The sequence below is a fragment of the Equus caballus genome, chromosome 30 (assembly GCF_041296265.1).
Source record: "Equus caballus isolate H_3958 breed thoroughbred chromosome 30, TB-T2T, whole genome shotgun sequence".
Taxonomy (NCBI): domain Eukaryota; kingdom Metazoa; phylum Chordata; class Mammalia; order Perissodactyla; family Equidae; genus Equus; species Equus caballus.
In genome coordinates this window covers 37,593,433-37,607,752 of record NC_091713.1, presented here as the reverse complement: position 1 = coordinate 37,607,752, position 14,320 = coordinate 37,593,433, and the positions used below count along the sequence as shown (strand labels likewise).

At 59.3% G+C, this 14,320-nt stretch overlaps 1 protein-coding gene across 14 annotated transcripts; it reads right to left on the bottom strand.

Annotated features, from left to right (window-relative positions):
• Window positions 1–8,360: 8,360 nt before the first annotated feature.
• ELF3 (E74 like ETS transcription factor 3) lies at window positions 8,361–13,192 on the bottom strand. Of its 14 annotated transcripts, none has more exons than XM_023632488.2 (9): window positions 13,000–13,192; window positions 12,466–12,636; window positions 11,892–12,113; window positions 11,570–11,668; window positions 11,280–11,399; window positions 11,024–11,113; window positions 10,761–10,877; window positions 9,727–9,922; window positions 8,361–9,149 (listed from the first exon to the last, which is right to left on the bottom strand). In XM_023632488.2, exons 2-9 carry the CDS (start codon window positions 12,626–12,628, stop codon window positions 9,035–9,037), a joined length of 1,122 nt encoding a protein of 373 aa, XP_023488256.1. In that variant the 5' UTR covers window positions 12,629–12,636; window positions 13,000–13,192; the 3' UTR covers window positions 8,361–9,034. The 14 variants fall into 14 exon arrangements, with proteins under 14 accessions (XP_023488256.1, XP_023488257.1, XP_070111734.1 ...); XM_023632489.2 differs by having other exon boundaries at window positions 12,951–13,134; XM_070255633.1 differs by having other exon boundaries at window positions 11,024–11,107; window positions 12,951–13,134.
• Between the last annotated feature and the right edge of the window lie 1,128 nt (window positions 13,193–14,320).

Below are 14,320 nucleotides of genomic sequence, written 5' to 3'. Positions count from 1 at the left end.
TGGCTGAGTCGTATTCCACTGTGTATGTACACCACATCTCTTTATGCAGTCGTCAGTTGATGGGCACTTGGATTGCCTCCACGTCTTGGCTATTGTGGATAGGGCTGCGATGAACATAGGGATGCATCATGTGTCATTTTTAATGATTGCATAGTGTCCCATTGTCTGTATGAGACAATTTATTGACAAATCCCCTCTCTTTGGACATTTAGATTGTTATCACGCTACCATGAGTCTTGTAGATACATCTTTGTACACTTTTCTGATTATTTGCTTAAAATGCATTCCTTGAAGTTAGATGGTTGGTTTGGACATGTGCACACTTCTCACGCTCAGGCCCAGCTGTTGTCCAGGAGGCCTGAACGATGCTGTCCTTGTGCCAGCCCGTGAGTAGGGCCAGCCACCCCAACCCTGGCAGCACTGCTGTTTCCTCCTTGTCTACCCGGGATCGGAGAGAGATGCTTTGCATGTCTCTTCTCTTTGAGATAGTGTTAAGTGGCTTTGAGGCCAGCAGCTCCCCAGATGATCACATGGGAGGTGCTTAATTGTTAAAAAAAAATAACAAATATTTTTTACTTGTTCCCAGTATTTTATTATTTTCAAAAAAAATTCTGCAATGATTATCTTTGTACCAATCTGACAGTGCAACTGGAAGATAAGTCACTAGAAACGAAGTTCAGCATTGAAGGAGCGAGTTCTGGGCACCAGGGGAGGATCCATTGATAGGCAAAATTATGCGCATGTGTGCACACGGGGTGGGGACGGAAAAGGGATTTTTATTTTCTTAAGACTATCAAAGAGGTCTAGAATGCCCTAAAAGAACCCATAAGCACAGTGTGTGATGGACGGAAACTTCATACAGACAAAGAGCGAGTGGAGGTTGTTTCCACTGGGGATGTAGAAAGTCGAAAAGGGTGTCTCTCCCACGCTAATAACAAAAACAAGTCGGATAAACCACAAAGTCACAACTTTTCATGAATCCATCAGACAGCTGGGGTCACAGGGCAACCAAGTGAGCTAGAACCCAAGGAAAGCAGGCTCCTCCCAGGAGAGATGCAAAGACGGGACAGGCTTGCCCGAGGCAGAGCAAGCAGGGAAGAGAGAGTGGGTGGGCGCCATGCCGGGATGAAACGAATTTTGCTAATAATTGCATTTTTAACAAATCGCTGAAGGCTGGCTGAGGGCCAGCATGACAGAATAGAGTCCTGGGACCTGCACATTCCTGGGGCATCAGGGTTCACTTGCAGACACGCAGGGGGTCAGACCGGAGGCCGGAGAGAGCAACCATCAGTGGTAGGAGGGGGCGCCTGCTGCTTAGGGAAAGCGTGGAGCCCCCAGACCCTTCCCCAGAAGGAGTAGAAAAAGGAAGTGGGGGAAAGAGAGGAGGACCTTCAGCTGCTGGGGGAGGTACCCCAAGTTGTTGCCCCCAGGACGGGAAGGGGAAAAGAAAACACTTTTTATCCCTGTGGAGGGTCAGGAAACAGTCATGGACCCAGGATCTTGTTATAGCTGTGGTTCTGGAGGCTGGGAATTTGTCCCCTCAGCGGACATTTGGCAATGTCTGGAGACGTCTCTGGTTGTCACAACTGGGAGGCGGGGGTGTGCTATGGGCATCGGTGAGTAGAGGCCAGAGAGGCTGCTGACCATCCTGCAATGCCCGGGATGGCCCCCATCACAAAGAATTATCCAGCCCAGAATGTGAGAGAAACCCCGCCTTACGGGGCTCCCAGGGCTGCAGGAGAGGCAGGAAGCCCCTCCCCACACAAGACCTGCGCCAGACACGAGGCCGTTTGGCTGCCACAGGAAGGACGGGCAGAATCATTGAAAAATTCCCACCCTTGAGACCCAGGCACACAGGGCCTGCCTAACATGAAGGCTGGACAGGACAACAGAACCCCCCGACCCCCAACCCGAGCCACCAGGCTAGCAAGCACCCAGTAACTGGCAACAGCAGTCTGCCACTGGGGGAGGGAGGAGAGCATGGAGAGAAAGCGCTTCTGCAGGCGGGTGCACAGGGAGGGCCGAGAGCTGAGGGTGGAGCAGGAATGTTGAGAAAACCCATCACCAGGCACAGGGCAATGCTGGAGAAACACGAAGCCAGCAGCACACGGAGGCACCAACCACGGCAGCAGCAAAGCTGAAACTGAGGCAGGCTCCCCACCAGGGTGGCTCAGGCCCCCTACACACACACACACACACACACATGAATGCATGCGCACATGCACACACACGCATGCATGCACACGCATGCACGCACAGGCACGCACGCACACACACACGCAGGGCCTAGCAGAAAAGGCAGCCCCATGGCCAGCCATTTGTACTATTTATCTCAGTCTCTCCTGTTCCACACAGATGTCCAGCATTTAATAAACAATTATGAGAAACGAAAAAGTCAAAGAAAGAGCATCCTACTTTCAAGAAACAAAGTAAGGAATAGAAGCAGATTCCTAGGTAACCAGCTGTTAAAGGCTCTAGTAGAAAAGGTGGAGGACATACGGGATCAGACGGGGAATTTCAACACAGAGACGAGAACTGGGGGTCAAATGCCAGAAATGAAACAGACACGGAAATGAAGAATGGTTTCAATGGGCTCGTGAAGACTCAACATGGCAGAGGAAGGAAAGAATAAATTAAAAAACACCATGTTTTGCTATGAATCTTTGGAATTGTCTTAATCTCTCAGAGTCAAAGGTTCCTCACCAAATTGAAAGGAGTAATCCTTGCCCCTGAGTGATTGAAAGAAAGAAACACCCTGGAGACATTTTTTTAAAGTGCTAGAGAGATGTAAATAACAGCACCCGGAAACTTTTTCTAATCCCATTGATACCAAAATTTCTTTTTTCAAAATGGGAAATAGTTTAATTTTTTTTCGTAGTAATATATACTCCATCTAATTATTTTTCAGAAAATATGAAGTTATTTTCTGCGATGCCACCCAGAGATAACCACTTATATTTTACAAAAGTGGGATCATTTGATACTCAGAGAATGCAAGCCTGTTGTTTTCACTTAATACTATATCATGGGCAACCCTACATGTCAATCAATGGGGCTCCACAGCATCCTTTTAATGGCTGCCTACTATTTGAATAAATATCTCTATTGTAGTTAATTTCGCCAATCCTCTTTTGATTGACACTTAGGTTGCTCCCATTTGTCTGCAATTATAACATCACCACAATGAGAGACCTTGTACGTATACATCTGTGCACCTGTCCAATTATTTTCTTTGGAAAAATTCGCAGACATGAAATTGGTGTGTACAAAGGTATGCAGGCTTTTGAAGACTTTTAAACAGTTTGTCAAATTGTTCTTCAGAAGGTACGTCCTAATTCACACCTGCACCAACGGTTTACGTCGAGTTCAAGTTTCTCCAAATCCTCACCAGCTCTAGATATCAGGGGCGTTCTTTCTATTCGTTGCCAATTTGATATATGAAAGGTGACATCGCCCACGGCCTTCAGCTGCTCGCATTTCAGAGGATGACGGGGAAGGGAGTTGACGCCCCCATCCGCATTCTCCACAGACAGTCTAGCTTTCTGAACTCCAGCGTTTGCCCAGCCTGGAGCATCCCCGTCTTGGCTAGAGACCAGCTGGGGAATCAAGCTGGCGGTATAGACTGTAAATCCCAGCATGCCTTGCAAACACACAGGTAGATGGAGATGAAGCTGGAACAGAGGATGCTGGGATTTTCCCCACGGTGTCACGGCCTGGGTCACCGAGGCTGGCAAGTGTGGAGGTGGGCAGGTGAGACTGAGTCATGCGGGACACTGGGTGTGGTTTCCTGGATCCGCTCCAGAGTTGACACGAAGGTTCCAGTAACGGGCGGCTGCGCTGGGCTAATTGCTGCCGCGGCTGCCCCAGCCCAGCCCTGCACGTAGCAGCAGGAGGAGGACGAGGGGATGAGGAGGGGGAGGCGACGCTCCCCAGCGAGGGCCACCAGGAGGGTCCCTGGACACGCGCGAGCAGGCCGTCTGCCCCCAGCATCAGGGAGCCCCGGAGGAGTACTCTGAGCAGCTCCAGCCGCTCCAGGCGCGTCTGCGTGTCCCCAGGGCACCTCCCAGGCCGCACACCCAGTGGTGGGATGCCAGGCCCCTCTGCCCGCTCAGAGCCTCTCAGAGCTGAGGCAGTTGTGGGGGCGAGGAGAGAGTGTCAGGGAGCCAGGGGTCGAGTCCTGGTTTCCTAAACTTTCTGGCTCTGAACACTCGAGCTGTTCGCAACCTTTCGAAAGCCCAATTCCTCATCTCCGAAGCGAGGACTCCTCCCACCCTGAGACCTGTTGGGAGGTTATATCGACGTCCTGGGAATTTCTTGGGCGCCAGCCTGGGCTCACTGCAGACCCTGGGTGACCTGTTCCCTACCAGGTCCCCTGCCCCCAGCGTGGAGCCGCGCACACTTCCGAGAGAGTGAATGAGTGACACAGGTGAAGCACTAAGTTGGTACCTAGGAAGTGCTTGCTAAGGGGTCAGCCATCGACACTAAGCTCAGGTTCTGCACCGGCAGGCTGTGTCACTTTGAGAAAGTCACCTTCCTTCTCTGAGCTCAGTTTCCTCGCCTGTAAAATGGGGCTTGCTCACCTGGATCTAGGGCTCTGTTCGGCAAATCGCTGGTAGACGGTTACGACGTGGGGACTCATTCAGGGTGCTGCTCTCCCTGAAAAGAGGTGGGCTCGGGGACGAAATGTGTGGCGAGCTATTGCACAGAGGACCAAGGTGCTGCCAGCCCCCGTCTCCCTCAGCATGGAGAGAGGACCTGGCCAGGATGAGGCTGCTGGGCCCAGAAGCCATGCCCAGCCCAGAAGGTCGTGCACCGACACTCCAGTGCCCATGAGTGTCCGTGACATGCCATGCGCTGAACGGGGCCCAAAATGGTCTTGGAGGCGAGAGAATTTGATGCTTCCTAGTAAACGTTGGCGGGCTCTGGTCCCCGTCCCATAGTAGAAGGGGCTGGCTGGGTTTCCATTCCGGTGAACGTCACTAACCTGCCACCCCATTGTCTATTTACTTATCGACGTCTTCAATAAGCCATCATGTTGCCGGGTGAGGGGGCACAAAATGAGTTTCCAGCTGGGAGCCGACAAAGACGTCTCCAACCAGGGGTTGAAGCTGTCATTCCTCTGGGGCCACACAGGCTACGTGCGGTGGCGCTGACGGTGAACTTGAGACCGTATAGGGAACCTCATAATTCTGCTTCTGCACGTCGGGGTCCAGGGGAGAGCTGCTCAGCCCTGCCAGAGCTTCTGGTTCTCTAAGAGGAACCACAAATTCAAGTCATTCTGTGAAAACTCTCCTCATTTTGAAAAGTTGGCTTGGCAGCTTATTTACGTCTGTGTGGTCGCTGCAGACGCGTCTGGAGTAGGCGGCGCGGCGGGCGGTCCTGCAGAGCTGAGAGGCCGTGTGGCACGGGCCGCCCTCGCGGGTGCGCGGCTGGGCAGTCACTTGGAGGACCACGCTTGGAAGGGCCCCGCCCGGTTTAATGGTCTGGAATTTTTAATAATTTTTAACGAGGGCCTGAGTTTTCGTTTTGCACTGGGCTCTGCAAATTAGGCGACTGGTCCTGACTGGAGGGACGGCCTGAGCACCCCCTGAGGGGAGAAAGGGCAGCCGGGAGGTCAGGGAAACGCTTCAAAGAGGGGGTCAGTGGAGCCTGAGGGAGGAGGCGTGCGGTGTAAACAAGGCTTGGAGCAGCTGAGCCTGGGTTTAATCCCCCAAGCGTGTGAGCCGGTGTGACTGTGACGTGTGTGCGCGTGTGGCTGCGAGACTTCGGTGCGTGCGAGAATGTGTGTGGGCTGTGAGTGTAGATCTGTGCCAGTGGGTGCAAGTGTGCCTGAGTGCGTGTGGGTGAGTGTGTGTGAGAGCACAGCACGCGTGGGTGTGTGCGTAGAGGGAGACGGCGGCCAGGTGGGGAGAGTCACAGGGCCGTTTAGCAAATATTCCTGGGGCTCCTCTGAGCTGGACGAGGCGCCCCCAGCTCAGGGAGGGAGAGACGTGTGTGCAGCTGGCCGGAGTGAAGGGCAGATGCACCAGACCCCTGAGTAAAATGACCCCCTGCCCTGTTCCCCGGGGACAGAGGAGCCAGAGTCCCCGGCCCTCCCTGGGTGGAGGGCGGGCTCGGGGGAGAATCCGGGAACTGAAGCACGACCTGGCAGGCACACCCAACCCCCGGCAGGCAGGGTGACCTCCCTCTGACCTGCCCGGCAGCACACGATCCCACAGCAGCAGATAAGAGGTGAGCAGCAGCTCCAGGCGGGATCCCAGCGGCCTGGCCACACCCGAGGAGAGGCCCCCCCGCCCCCACCCCCCAGGGCCAGATGGGGCCGTCTGCAGGGGGAGTCTATCCAGAGGGGCCAGAGGCTCAGCCTGTGGGAATGGGGGACAGGGGCTGACACTCTACAGAGAGGGCGCCAACGGGGGATGAGAGAGGCCGGCCCAAGCATCTGTGCCGGGCTCTGCGGTGTCCTGAGTGGTGAGGAGGTGGACAGCCCCGTGCAGGCAAAGACATCCTGAGGAAGAAACGTGTCCTTCGGGGCCAGCAGAGGACCCCTCCCTTCCGGCCCCTCCCCAGGGCTGCTCTGGGTCTCCCCAGGTCCCCTTGCAGAGCCAGCGTGTGGCACTGCCCCCTGGGCTCGCACCTGGGGGCCGGGGTCCTGGGCTCCAGTCCCCTCTCACCTGGCTGGTGACCTTGGGCCAGCACTGGCCTCGTCAGGGACACGGGGACGCCCAGTCTCCTCCAAGGGCTGTGTTGCGGAGCAAGCGAGATAGTGCGATGAGGAAAGCACCCCATAAAGGAAAATGTTGGGACAAAGGTCAGCCTGTCCTGCCGGGCAGGCAGCTGCCTCCCAGCCCTGCGGCAGAGGATGAGGGGCTGGCCCCAGGTCCCCGCTCTGCTCCCCACGGGCCCTCCATGTGTGCATCACTGCTGGAGTCTCCTTCTTAGAGCCGAAGAAAACGGGGACCAAGGAGAGGTGGCAGGGACACCCTGGGCTCCTAGCTTGTCCTCTGCTCCGAGGCTGGAACGTTAGGCAGCAAGGGTGGCCCCTCAACAGGGTGTGAAGGCCCCCAGACGCGGCAGGTACCGAGCATGTATGAGTGTTCAAGAAGTGAGGATGTGATTAGGCTAAGCTGCCGAAGGAGGTGGCGGATGGGGCCCAGCCAGCGGGGCAGCCGCTCCCCGCCCATCCCTTTCCCTCCCCGGCCGCTTGCTCACCTTCCGCAGGGAAGCTGGAGCCCAGGTGGCTCCTGAAGATTCTGGGCTCTTTCTTGACCCCCCTGCTCTCTCCAACCCACTCCCCACTCTTCCTTCCACTGTGCCTGGCTTCTCCAGAGCAAGCCCCACTTCCACACACACGCATGCACGCAAGCACACACACATGCACGCACGCACGTGCACACACGCATGCCTGTTTTTTCTAAGATCCCTTCCTTACCCACATCCCTCCAGCTTATAACCTGGTATTTCTAAGACATCTAAGCAGCATTTCAAACTCACGAAATGGATTTTTAACACACTCCCTGGAACATGAAGCTTCAAACTTAAGAACTTTCTGATGGAAGGTGTTCTTCCTAAGGAGACCAGGATACAGCTCCCACCAGCAAAACATCCTCCCTAAAACCTGGACGCGCTATCACTGTGGAGACAGTGGCACCGTTCTGGAATCTGCTGGGCTTTCGGTCACAAGAGCCCGAGCCAGGACAGAGCCACCAGGGAGGCTGCAGGACAGCCCGAGGGGACAGCCTGAGTGACCCGGGCAGAGCCACTGGCCCTCCCGAGCCTCACTTTCTGCATCTGTAAAATGAACACAAGTCTCCTTCTCCGCTTGGGCTTAAGCGGGTGGAGTGGCGTCCCCCTGAAGAACAGATGCCGCACGTCTGTCCCGCCCCCTCGTTCTCAAGGACTTGTCTCGGTCTTGCTGGTTTTTCTCCACAAGATCATACCTCTGAGCTTGTGTCAGACAGCGAAAGATAGACTTCACGTAACAGATATTCAGCTGGCAGCCAGCTTGGCTGGGACTTGACTCCAGCCTTCTTAGGGAGCACCGGGTCCAACCCCAGCCTCACAGCGAGAGCTCCGACTCGGCCAAGGTCACCGAGCGGCTGTGTGGTGGCGGCAGGACGGCCTGCACTTGGCTGGCCCAGCTCGTGTCCTTGCTTGCACGGAGTCACGGACGCTGTCTCTGTCGTGACCCTCCTCGCTGCTCCCTCTGCCCTCCTCCCAGCCCCCACCAGGCTGGGACTCCAGGCCTCCTGCCTCGGTTTCCCCTCTAGCCCCGTACACCCCCTGCCCTACTCCCCTCCCCGACCCACGACCTTCTCCCCTCTGGAGGCCCAAATCTCAGAGCATAGGTAGCTAAGACAAGGTTAGAAAAAGCCCAGAAGGCACTTTATTGGAGGTCTCTGCCTCCGTTCCCAGGAGAAAGGAGCCAGGAGCCCCCACTGAGGGTCCCAGCCTCACCCCGCCCCTCACCGGCCCCGCGAGAGCCTGGGACAGTCAGTCTGGCCACCAGAGCTCAGCGGGAGAGGGATGGGGAGGGGAATATCTTAGAAAAAATAGCTCTCTATGTACATCCAACGTATTTATAGCACATAAATTAGGGAGTGTTCCGACCCCCGCCCGCGGAGTCCAGGTGCTGGGGGAAGCCAGTCCAAAAGAAGGTGCGGGGGACCCATGCTGTCCCCTCTCCCTGCGCCCCTCCAGCCTGCTCGGCCTCCTTGGCTCAGTCTACACATCTGCAGGAGGAAGGTGTCCACAGCGGAGTCTTGATAGAGTCAGAGGCACCCAGACTCTGAGACGAAAGCAGCTGCCTCCAGCGCCCAGCCAGCAAAGTCCTTCAAACCCAGGGCTTGTAATTCCGAGAGGAGGGCGGAGAGGAGAGGCCGCAGGCCCGAATCCGGGGCCAGGCTGTCAGGGTCCATGAGCCTCGGCTGCTTTGCAAAGCGCTGGGCGGCGAGTCTGACGGCGGAGGCCCGGGGTCCTTGTGGGAGGGGCGGCAGGCCTCATGTCCGTGCGTGCATCCCGGCTCTGGTTGGGACCCTCAGTTCCGACTCCCGACGACCTCTTCCTCCTTCCAGCCGCTGGAGTTCTTGCCGAACTTGTAGACCAACCGCCGGCCGTCCACCCGCTCCAGGATCTCCCGCTTGTAATAGTACCTGGGGGAGGGGGGCGGTCAGAGGGGCTCAGGCAGGAGGGCCAGTTTCCTCAGGTGACCTGCCCCCACGGGGCCCCAGCCCGGCTGACCCGAGCCGGACCCTCTCGGGAAGCTCCCTCTTCTGCCCAGCCCTGGGGAGGAACTGACTTGGTTCCGACGCGCTGCAACCTGGTCTTGGGTCCAGAGGACCCGGTTTTGCCCTCGCCTTCACGTGTCCGGCTGGCCGAGTCCTGGGGCTCTCGGCAAACCACATGATTTAGGGCTTGGAGGGAACTTCAGGGGCATCCAGCTCACCCTTGATGCATGTACGTAGGGGAAAACCGAGGCCCAGAGACAAGCAGCTTAATGCTTCTGTAGGGGAGGAGCCGGCCTCAGTGTGGGCCTCGGCTACTGCTCGGCCCCTCTCCCTTAGGACGGGCCTGCAGACCACGCCAGGAACGCTGTTGTCAGATGGGGTGACACGGGCACCACGTGCCAGCCTCCCAATCTCCCCGTCTCATTTCACCCAGGCCAGCGTCCTCGTGCCGCCGGCCTCAGAGCTGGCGGAGGCCGTGGTCCCTGGGCCCCGCCGCCCTCACCTCATGGCCCTGCTCAGCTTCTCGTAGGTCATGCTGCTGTTTCTCTTCTTCTGGCCCCACAGCTGGGCCACGGCCTCGGAGCGCAGGAACTTGAAGACGCCTTCCCGCCGGTTCTCCCACTTCATGAGGCCCTCGTTGAGCTCCGGGTGGATGAGGATGTCTCGGATGAACTCCCACAGGTGGGTGCCTCGGGGGGCTGCAAGGACACTTCCATCAGCCTGTGGTCCCGGCGCCCCGCCCACTAATGCCCACGTGCTGGGGTGGCTGAGCCCCTCCCCAGCTGCCTGCTGGACGGGAGTCCCAGGAAGACCGTATCCCACCCAGCCCCACCGTTTCGCTGGCTCAGATATCGATCAAATGTCAGGCTGGGGTACGAGAGCTCCTGAGACACCCCATGGCCTCAAGGAGCTCCCAGTCCCGTGGGGGCCACGGTCACAAAGCAAATGCACCGATGGGTGGGGAGAGCTCGGCAAGGACAGGACACAGAGTGGCCCCAGCCCCGGGGGACGAGGGGACAGCATCCTGGGGAAATACTCCCGACACTAGAAGGAAGCAGCCAGGCAGAGTGTGGGGAGCCTGCGTGCGTACAGCACAGAGGTGGGGAAGTGACGGGGCCACCCACCCGGGGGCTACAGCGGCTGGTGCACCCTTGAGGCCCAAGGCCCATGTTCTCAGACTGGGGGACAGAAAGGCCTCCCCTTGCCGGCCCGGTGTCCAGGGGCCGAGGTTCCTCGCCTGAGCCCACCAAGGCTCTCTGGGCCCTGCCAGCCCCCACCAGCTGCCTCCTCACACCACCGGGCTGTCCCAGCGGGCGGGACGTGGGCATGCGCAGAGAGAGCTGGAGCGGGTGGCAGGACCCTTGGGCTCAGCCCCTCTTGCCTTCCTGCGGGAGCCTCAGTTTCCCCTCCTCTGCAGCACAGCCCAGCCCTGGCCCCGAGCAGCCGCGAGGATGGCCGAGGAGCTCTGGGACAGCCAGCCGGCACAGGAGAAGAGCCCCCGGCCCCCGGCCCCCGGCCCCTCTCCGCAGAGCTTACCGTGCTTGCTCTTCTTGCTCTCCAGGCAGTCCCGGGAGTCTTTGCTCAGCTTGCGGGGCCGGCCGCGTTTCCGCTTCCCGTGCTTAGGGTCCCCCTTCTTGTAGTCAGGAAAGGGCTCTATGGAGGGAGGAGGGCGGTCAGCATGGGGGCGTGAGGGGCCGCCCCTCCACAGGAAGACCCTGCGGGAGAGCGGGATGAGGGGAAGGGCAGGCCAGGGCACTGCCTGAGGGGCCACCCTGGGGACGGGGGCTCCCTCCACTCACCGCTGGAGAAGAGCTTGCTGTCGGTGGGATCCAGGTCCACGTCACTTCCACCGGAGTCTGAGGAGTGGGAGCTCTGGGAAGCCCCTGTCCCTAGGGCAGGGAGGGCAGCGTGAGTCCCTCTCCAGCCACTTACCCTCTGCGGGACACGCTGCCTGCCCAGCAGGCTCCTGTCCCTCCCAGAGAGCCTGGATTCGAGTGTGGGTTGCCGAGGGCTCAGGGACACTTGGGGGAAGGGAGGCTGTGACCAAGGGCTCACCTGCGGTGGAGACGTCAGAGTTGCCTGGGGAGGGGGCTCCCACCCCGTAGCTGCCCGGGTAGTAGGGGCTGGCCTGTGGGCAGTCGTCCAGCATCTCCTGGCCGAAGGGGCTTCCCTGGTCTGGAAGAGGAGGGAAGAGCTCAGACAGGGCTCAGAGGAGGGCGGGACAGGGGGCCACCCAGCTGCGGGATGACCTGCTGGTTTTCTAGCTGGGGCCACAGAAATCAGGGCAGGGAGGGCACGGATGCGACAGGACGGGCTGGGGAAGGAGCGAGAAACTGGGTTCTCACCAAAGGGGCCCGGGTCTCCCAGGGTCTCCTGGAAGGTCGTGCTGTCCTTCTCCAGCAGCTCAATGATCCAGCTGAGCTCGTCAGGAAAGCTGGAGGCTGCTGAGAAGGAAGGAAGGAGGGTCAGAGCCCAGGCCGAGTCCCACCCCTCACCCCTCACCCCTCAGGGGCTGTCTCGCTGACTGCGTCCACTGGCCTGGGGCTCCGGGTCCTTCCCACGGCCTGCTGACCTCAGCTGGGGGTACGGGCCGACCACTAGACCAGCCTCCGTGACCGAGAAGCAGACGGCAAGAGGCAGACCTCCCCGCCAGTGGCCTGGACTCACTGAGGTCCCACAGCTGGGAATAGAGCTGGTCCCCCAGAGGCCCAAAGACCAGACGCAGCTCCTCAGGGGCGCAGCTGCAGAGCGCGGCCCCGTCCATGTTGCACCGCGAGAAGTCGATGGCGCTCGCGTCGTACTTGTTCTTCTCGACCTGGTAGCTGATCCAGTCCAGCACCTGGGCCTTTGACCACAACTGGGGCTGCTTCCCCGACCAGCTGGCCTTCTCTACAAGGGGCCGGCACGGCGACAGTCAGCTCCGGCCACTGGCAGACCCTCACAGCCCCCTTCCGGCGCCCGTTTGGGATTCTGTGCGCGTCCCCCCTCACCTCTCAGAGAAGCCCCCTCAAGAGCAGGGGTAGGAGGTGGTGGTCTGGACACCCTTCCCGCACCTCACTTAGACAATCCAGCCCCCACGCCCCTGACACCTCCGCCTCTTACAGGTCCACCCGGCCGCCGCTGGCCCTGGAATTTGCTCGGGAGAACCTCATCCCTGGCTGGTCCCCCATTTACCTAACAGGCTCTTGGATAGATGTCTCCCCCTCCCCCAATCACCCCATTCCACTCTGCTGGGACCCACCTGTGCCCTCCAGAGGCATCTGGGGGTTGCTCAGGGTCAGCACCAGGTCATCGGCCCCAAAGGTGGCAGCAGCGGGCACAGAGGCCAGAGTGGGGTCCTCCGAGCTGTACATAGTGCTGAAGTAGTTGCTGAAAACGTTGCTGATCTCACAGGTCGCAGCCATGAGGCTCCCTGGGGAAAGAGGGCCAGGCTGGTGAGGGGCCGGGTCCTCCCCACCTCCAGCCGTCCTGCTCTAGCCGAGCCTGGGGCCAGAGTAGCTCCAAGGGGCGGGAAGGTCAGCGCTTCCTGGGATACCTTCTCTCCAGGATCTCCGAGCCCGGTGGGGGCCCAAGGCTCAGCCCACCTGGCCCTTGGGTGGGACTGGCAGAGTCGTGGCCACGCTGTCCCCCTAGGGACACTCTCACTACCCGACACTCCTGCCTGGGCACTCTGCACCACGTTGCCGCAGTGGCCAGCTTAGAGCTGCAAGTCCATGGGACCCCTACCCGATTTCCCGAGGCCCAGGCTGGGGAAGACGGCAGGTGGAGGTCCTACCGGAGTGGCGGGTACGGGCGTGGAAGGCAGCCAGGCAGACGGGATTAAGGGACAACAGGCAGGAGAGAAATCCACACGAGGCACAGAGTTCCACAGGTAGGCGCCAGCCCGTCCCCCACCACCCTAAATAGAGGCAGCCGGAGCCCCTCCCGGCCCAGCCTTTATAGCGCACCTGCGTCACCTGAGCTGGCGGCTCATTGGACGAGGGGATTTCCTGGCCTTTAGAATGGGCTCCTGGCCCCGGGTGATTTGCATATTTTGTGCCACTTGGCCTGGATCCGAGCAGGCGGTGCTGGGAAATCAGGCCCGGCTGGTTTAATGATTGTCAGAGTCTGTCACCCCGCACCCTCTGGGGTTGGGCACAGGGCACTGGCCTGGGCGGGCGGCGGGAGAGTCGCCGGGGTGGGCATCTGTACTTTCGGCCACCCTCTGGCTCAGGAAATTCCTCGCGGGGGCCAGGCCAGGGATGGGCTGGGGAGGGGAGGGGCGGGCGGGGGCCCTGAACCGCTGGCAGAACTGGGTCACCAAGGGTGCTAGCCCCCAGCAGCCTGGAGATCTGAGGCCAAGGGGCCTGGTAGGGAGAGAAGTACGGAGACGTGGAGATTTTTCCCGCCACGCCCAGGATTCAGGCTGGAAGGCTTTCCAGACGTGGCAATGTTCACGGGCTACTGGTGGTGGGGGGGCGGCCGGCCACTCGCTGGCATCCACTGTGCCGGCAGGGTCTGGCATATTCTCTGCCTGCTCAGGCCCATCCACCTCGGGGTTGCTGCAGCCACTGCTGGAGAGACCTCACTCTGCCTGGACCTCTTCCCTCCGCCCCTGACCGACCCTTGGTGCCCCAGCTGCTGGAGGTGCTGGAATCCACATGCATGCGTTTATCTTCCATCTCCTCTCCCTCTCCCCTTACCCGCCCAGGTCACTAGAACCGGCCTGCCACCCTCTAGTGGTCAGAGGCCTGAATACGGGGTCACGCCGTTCAAAGGAAAAGGGAAGGCTCAGTATGAACTGACTGTTTACAGGCGCTTTCAACCTCCTCTCCATTTAAACCTCACAAAGACCCTGGAACGGACGTGTGGCTCTCTCCACTGTGTAGACAGAAAATTGCTGCTCGGAAGGGCTGGACAAACCGCCAAGGCCACGCGGAGCCAGCTAAGTGGTGGGGCCGAGATTTAAACCCACCTGCTGGTGCTCTTTCCCTCCCCAGCCTCTCCTGGCGTCGGGGTCCTATGCTGGCCTCTGTGCCCCGAGCCCTCGCCTTCCCTCTGTGCAGAGCGAGTCCGTCATGTCTGTGGTCATGAACTCAGCCCAGAACACCAGGCTC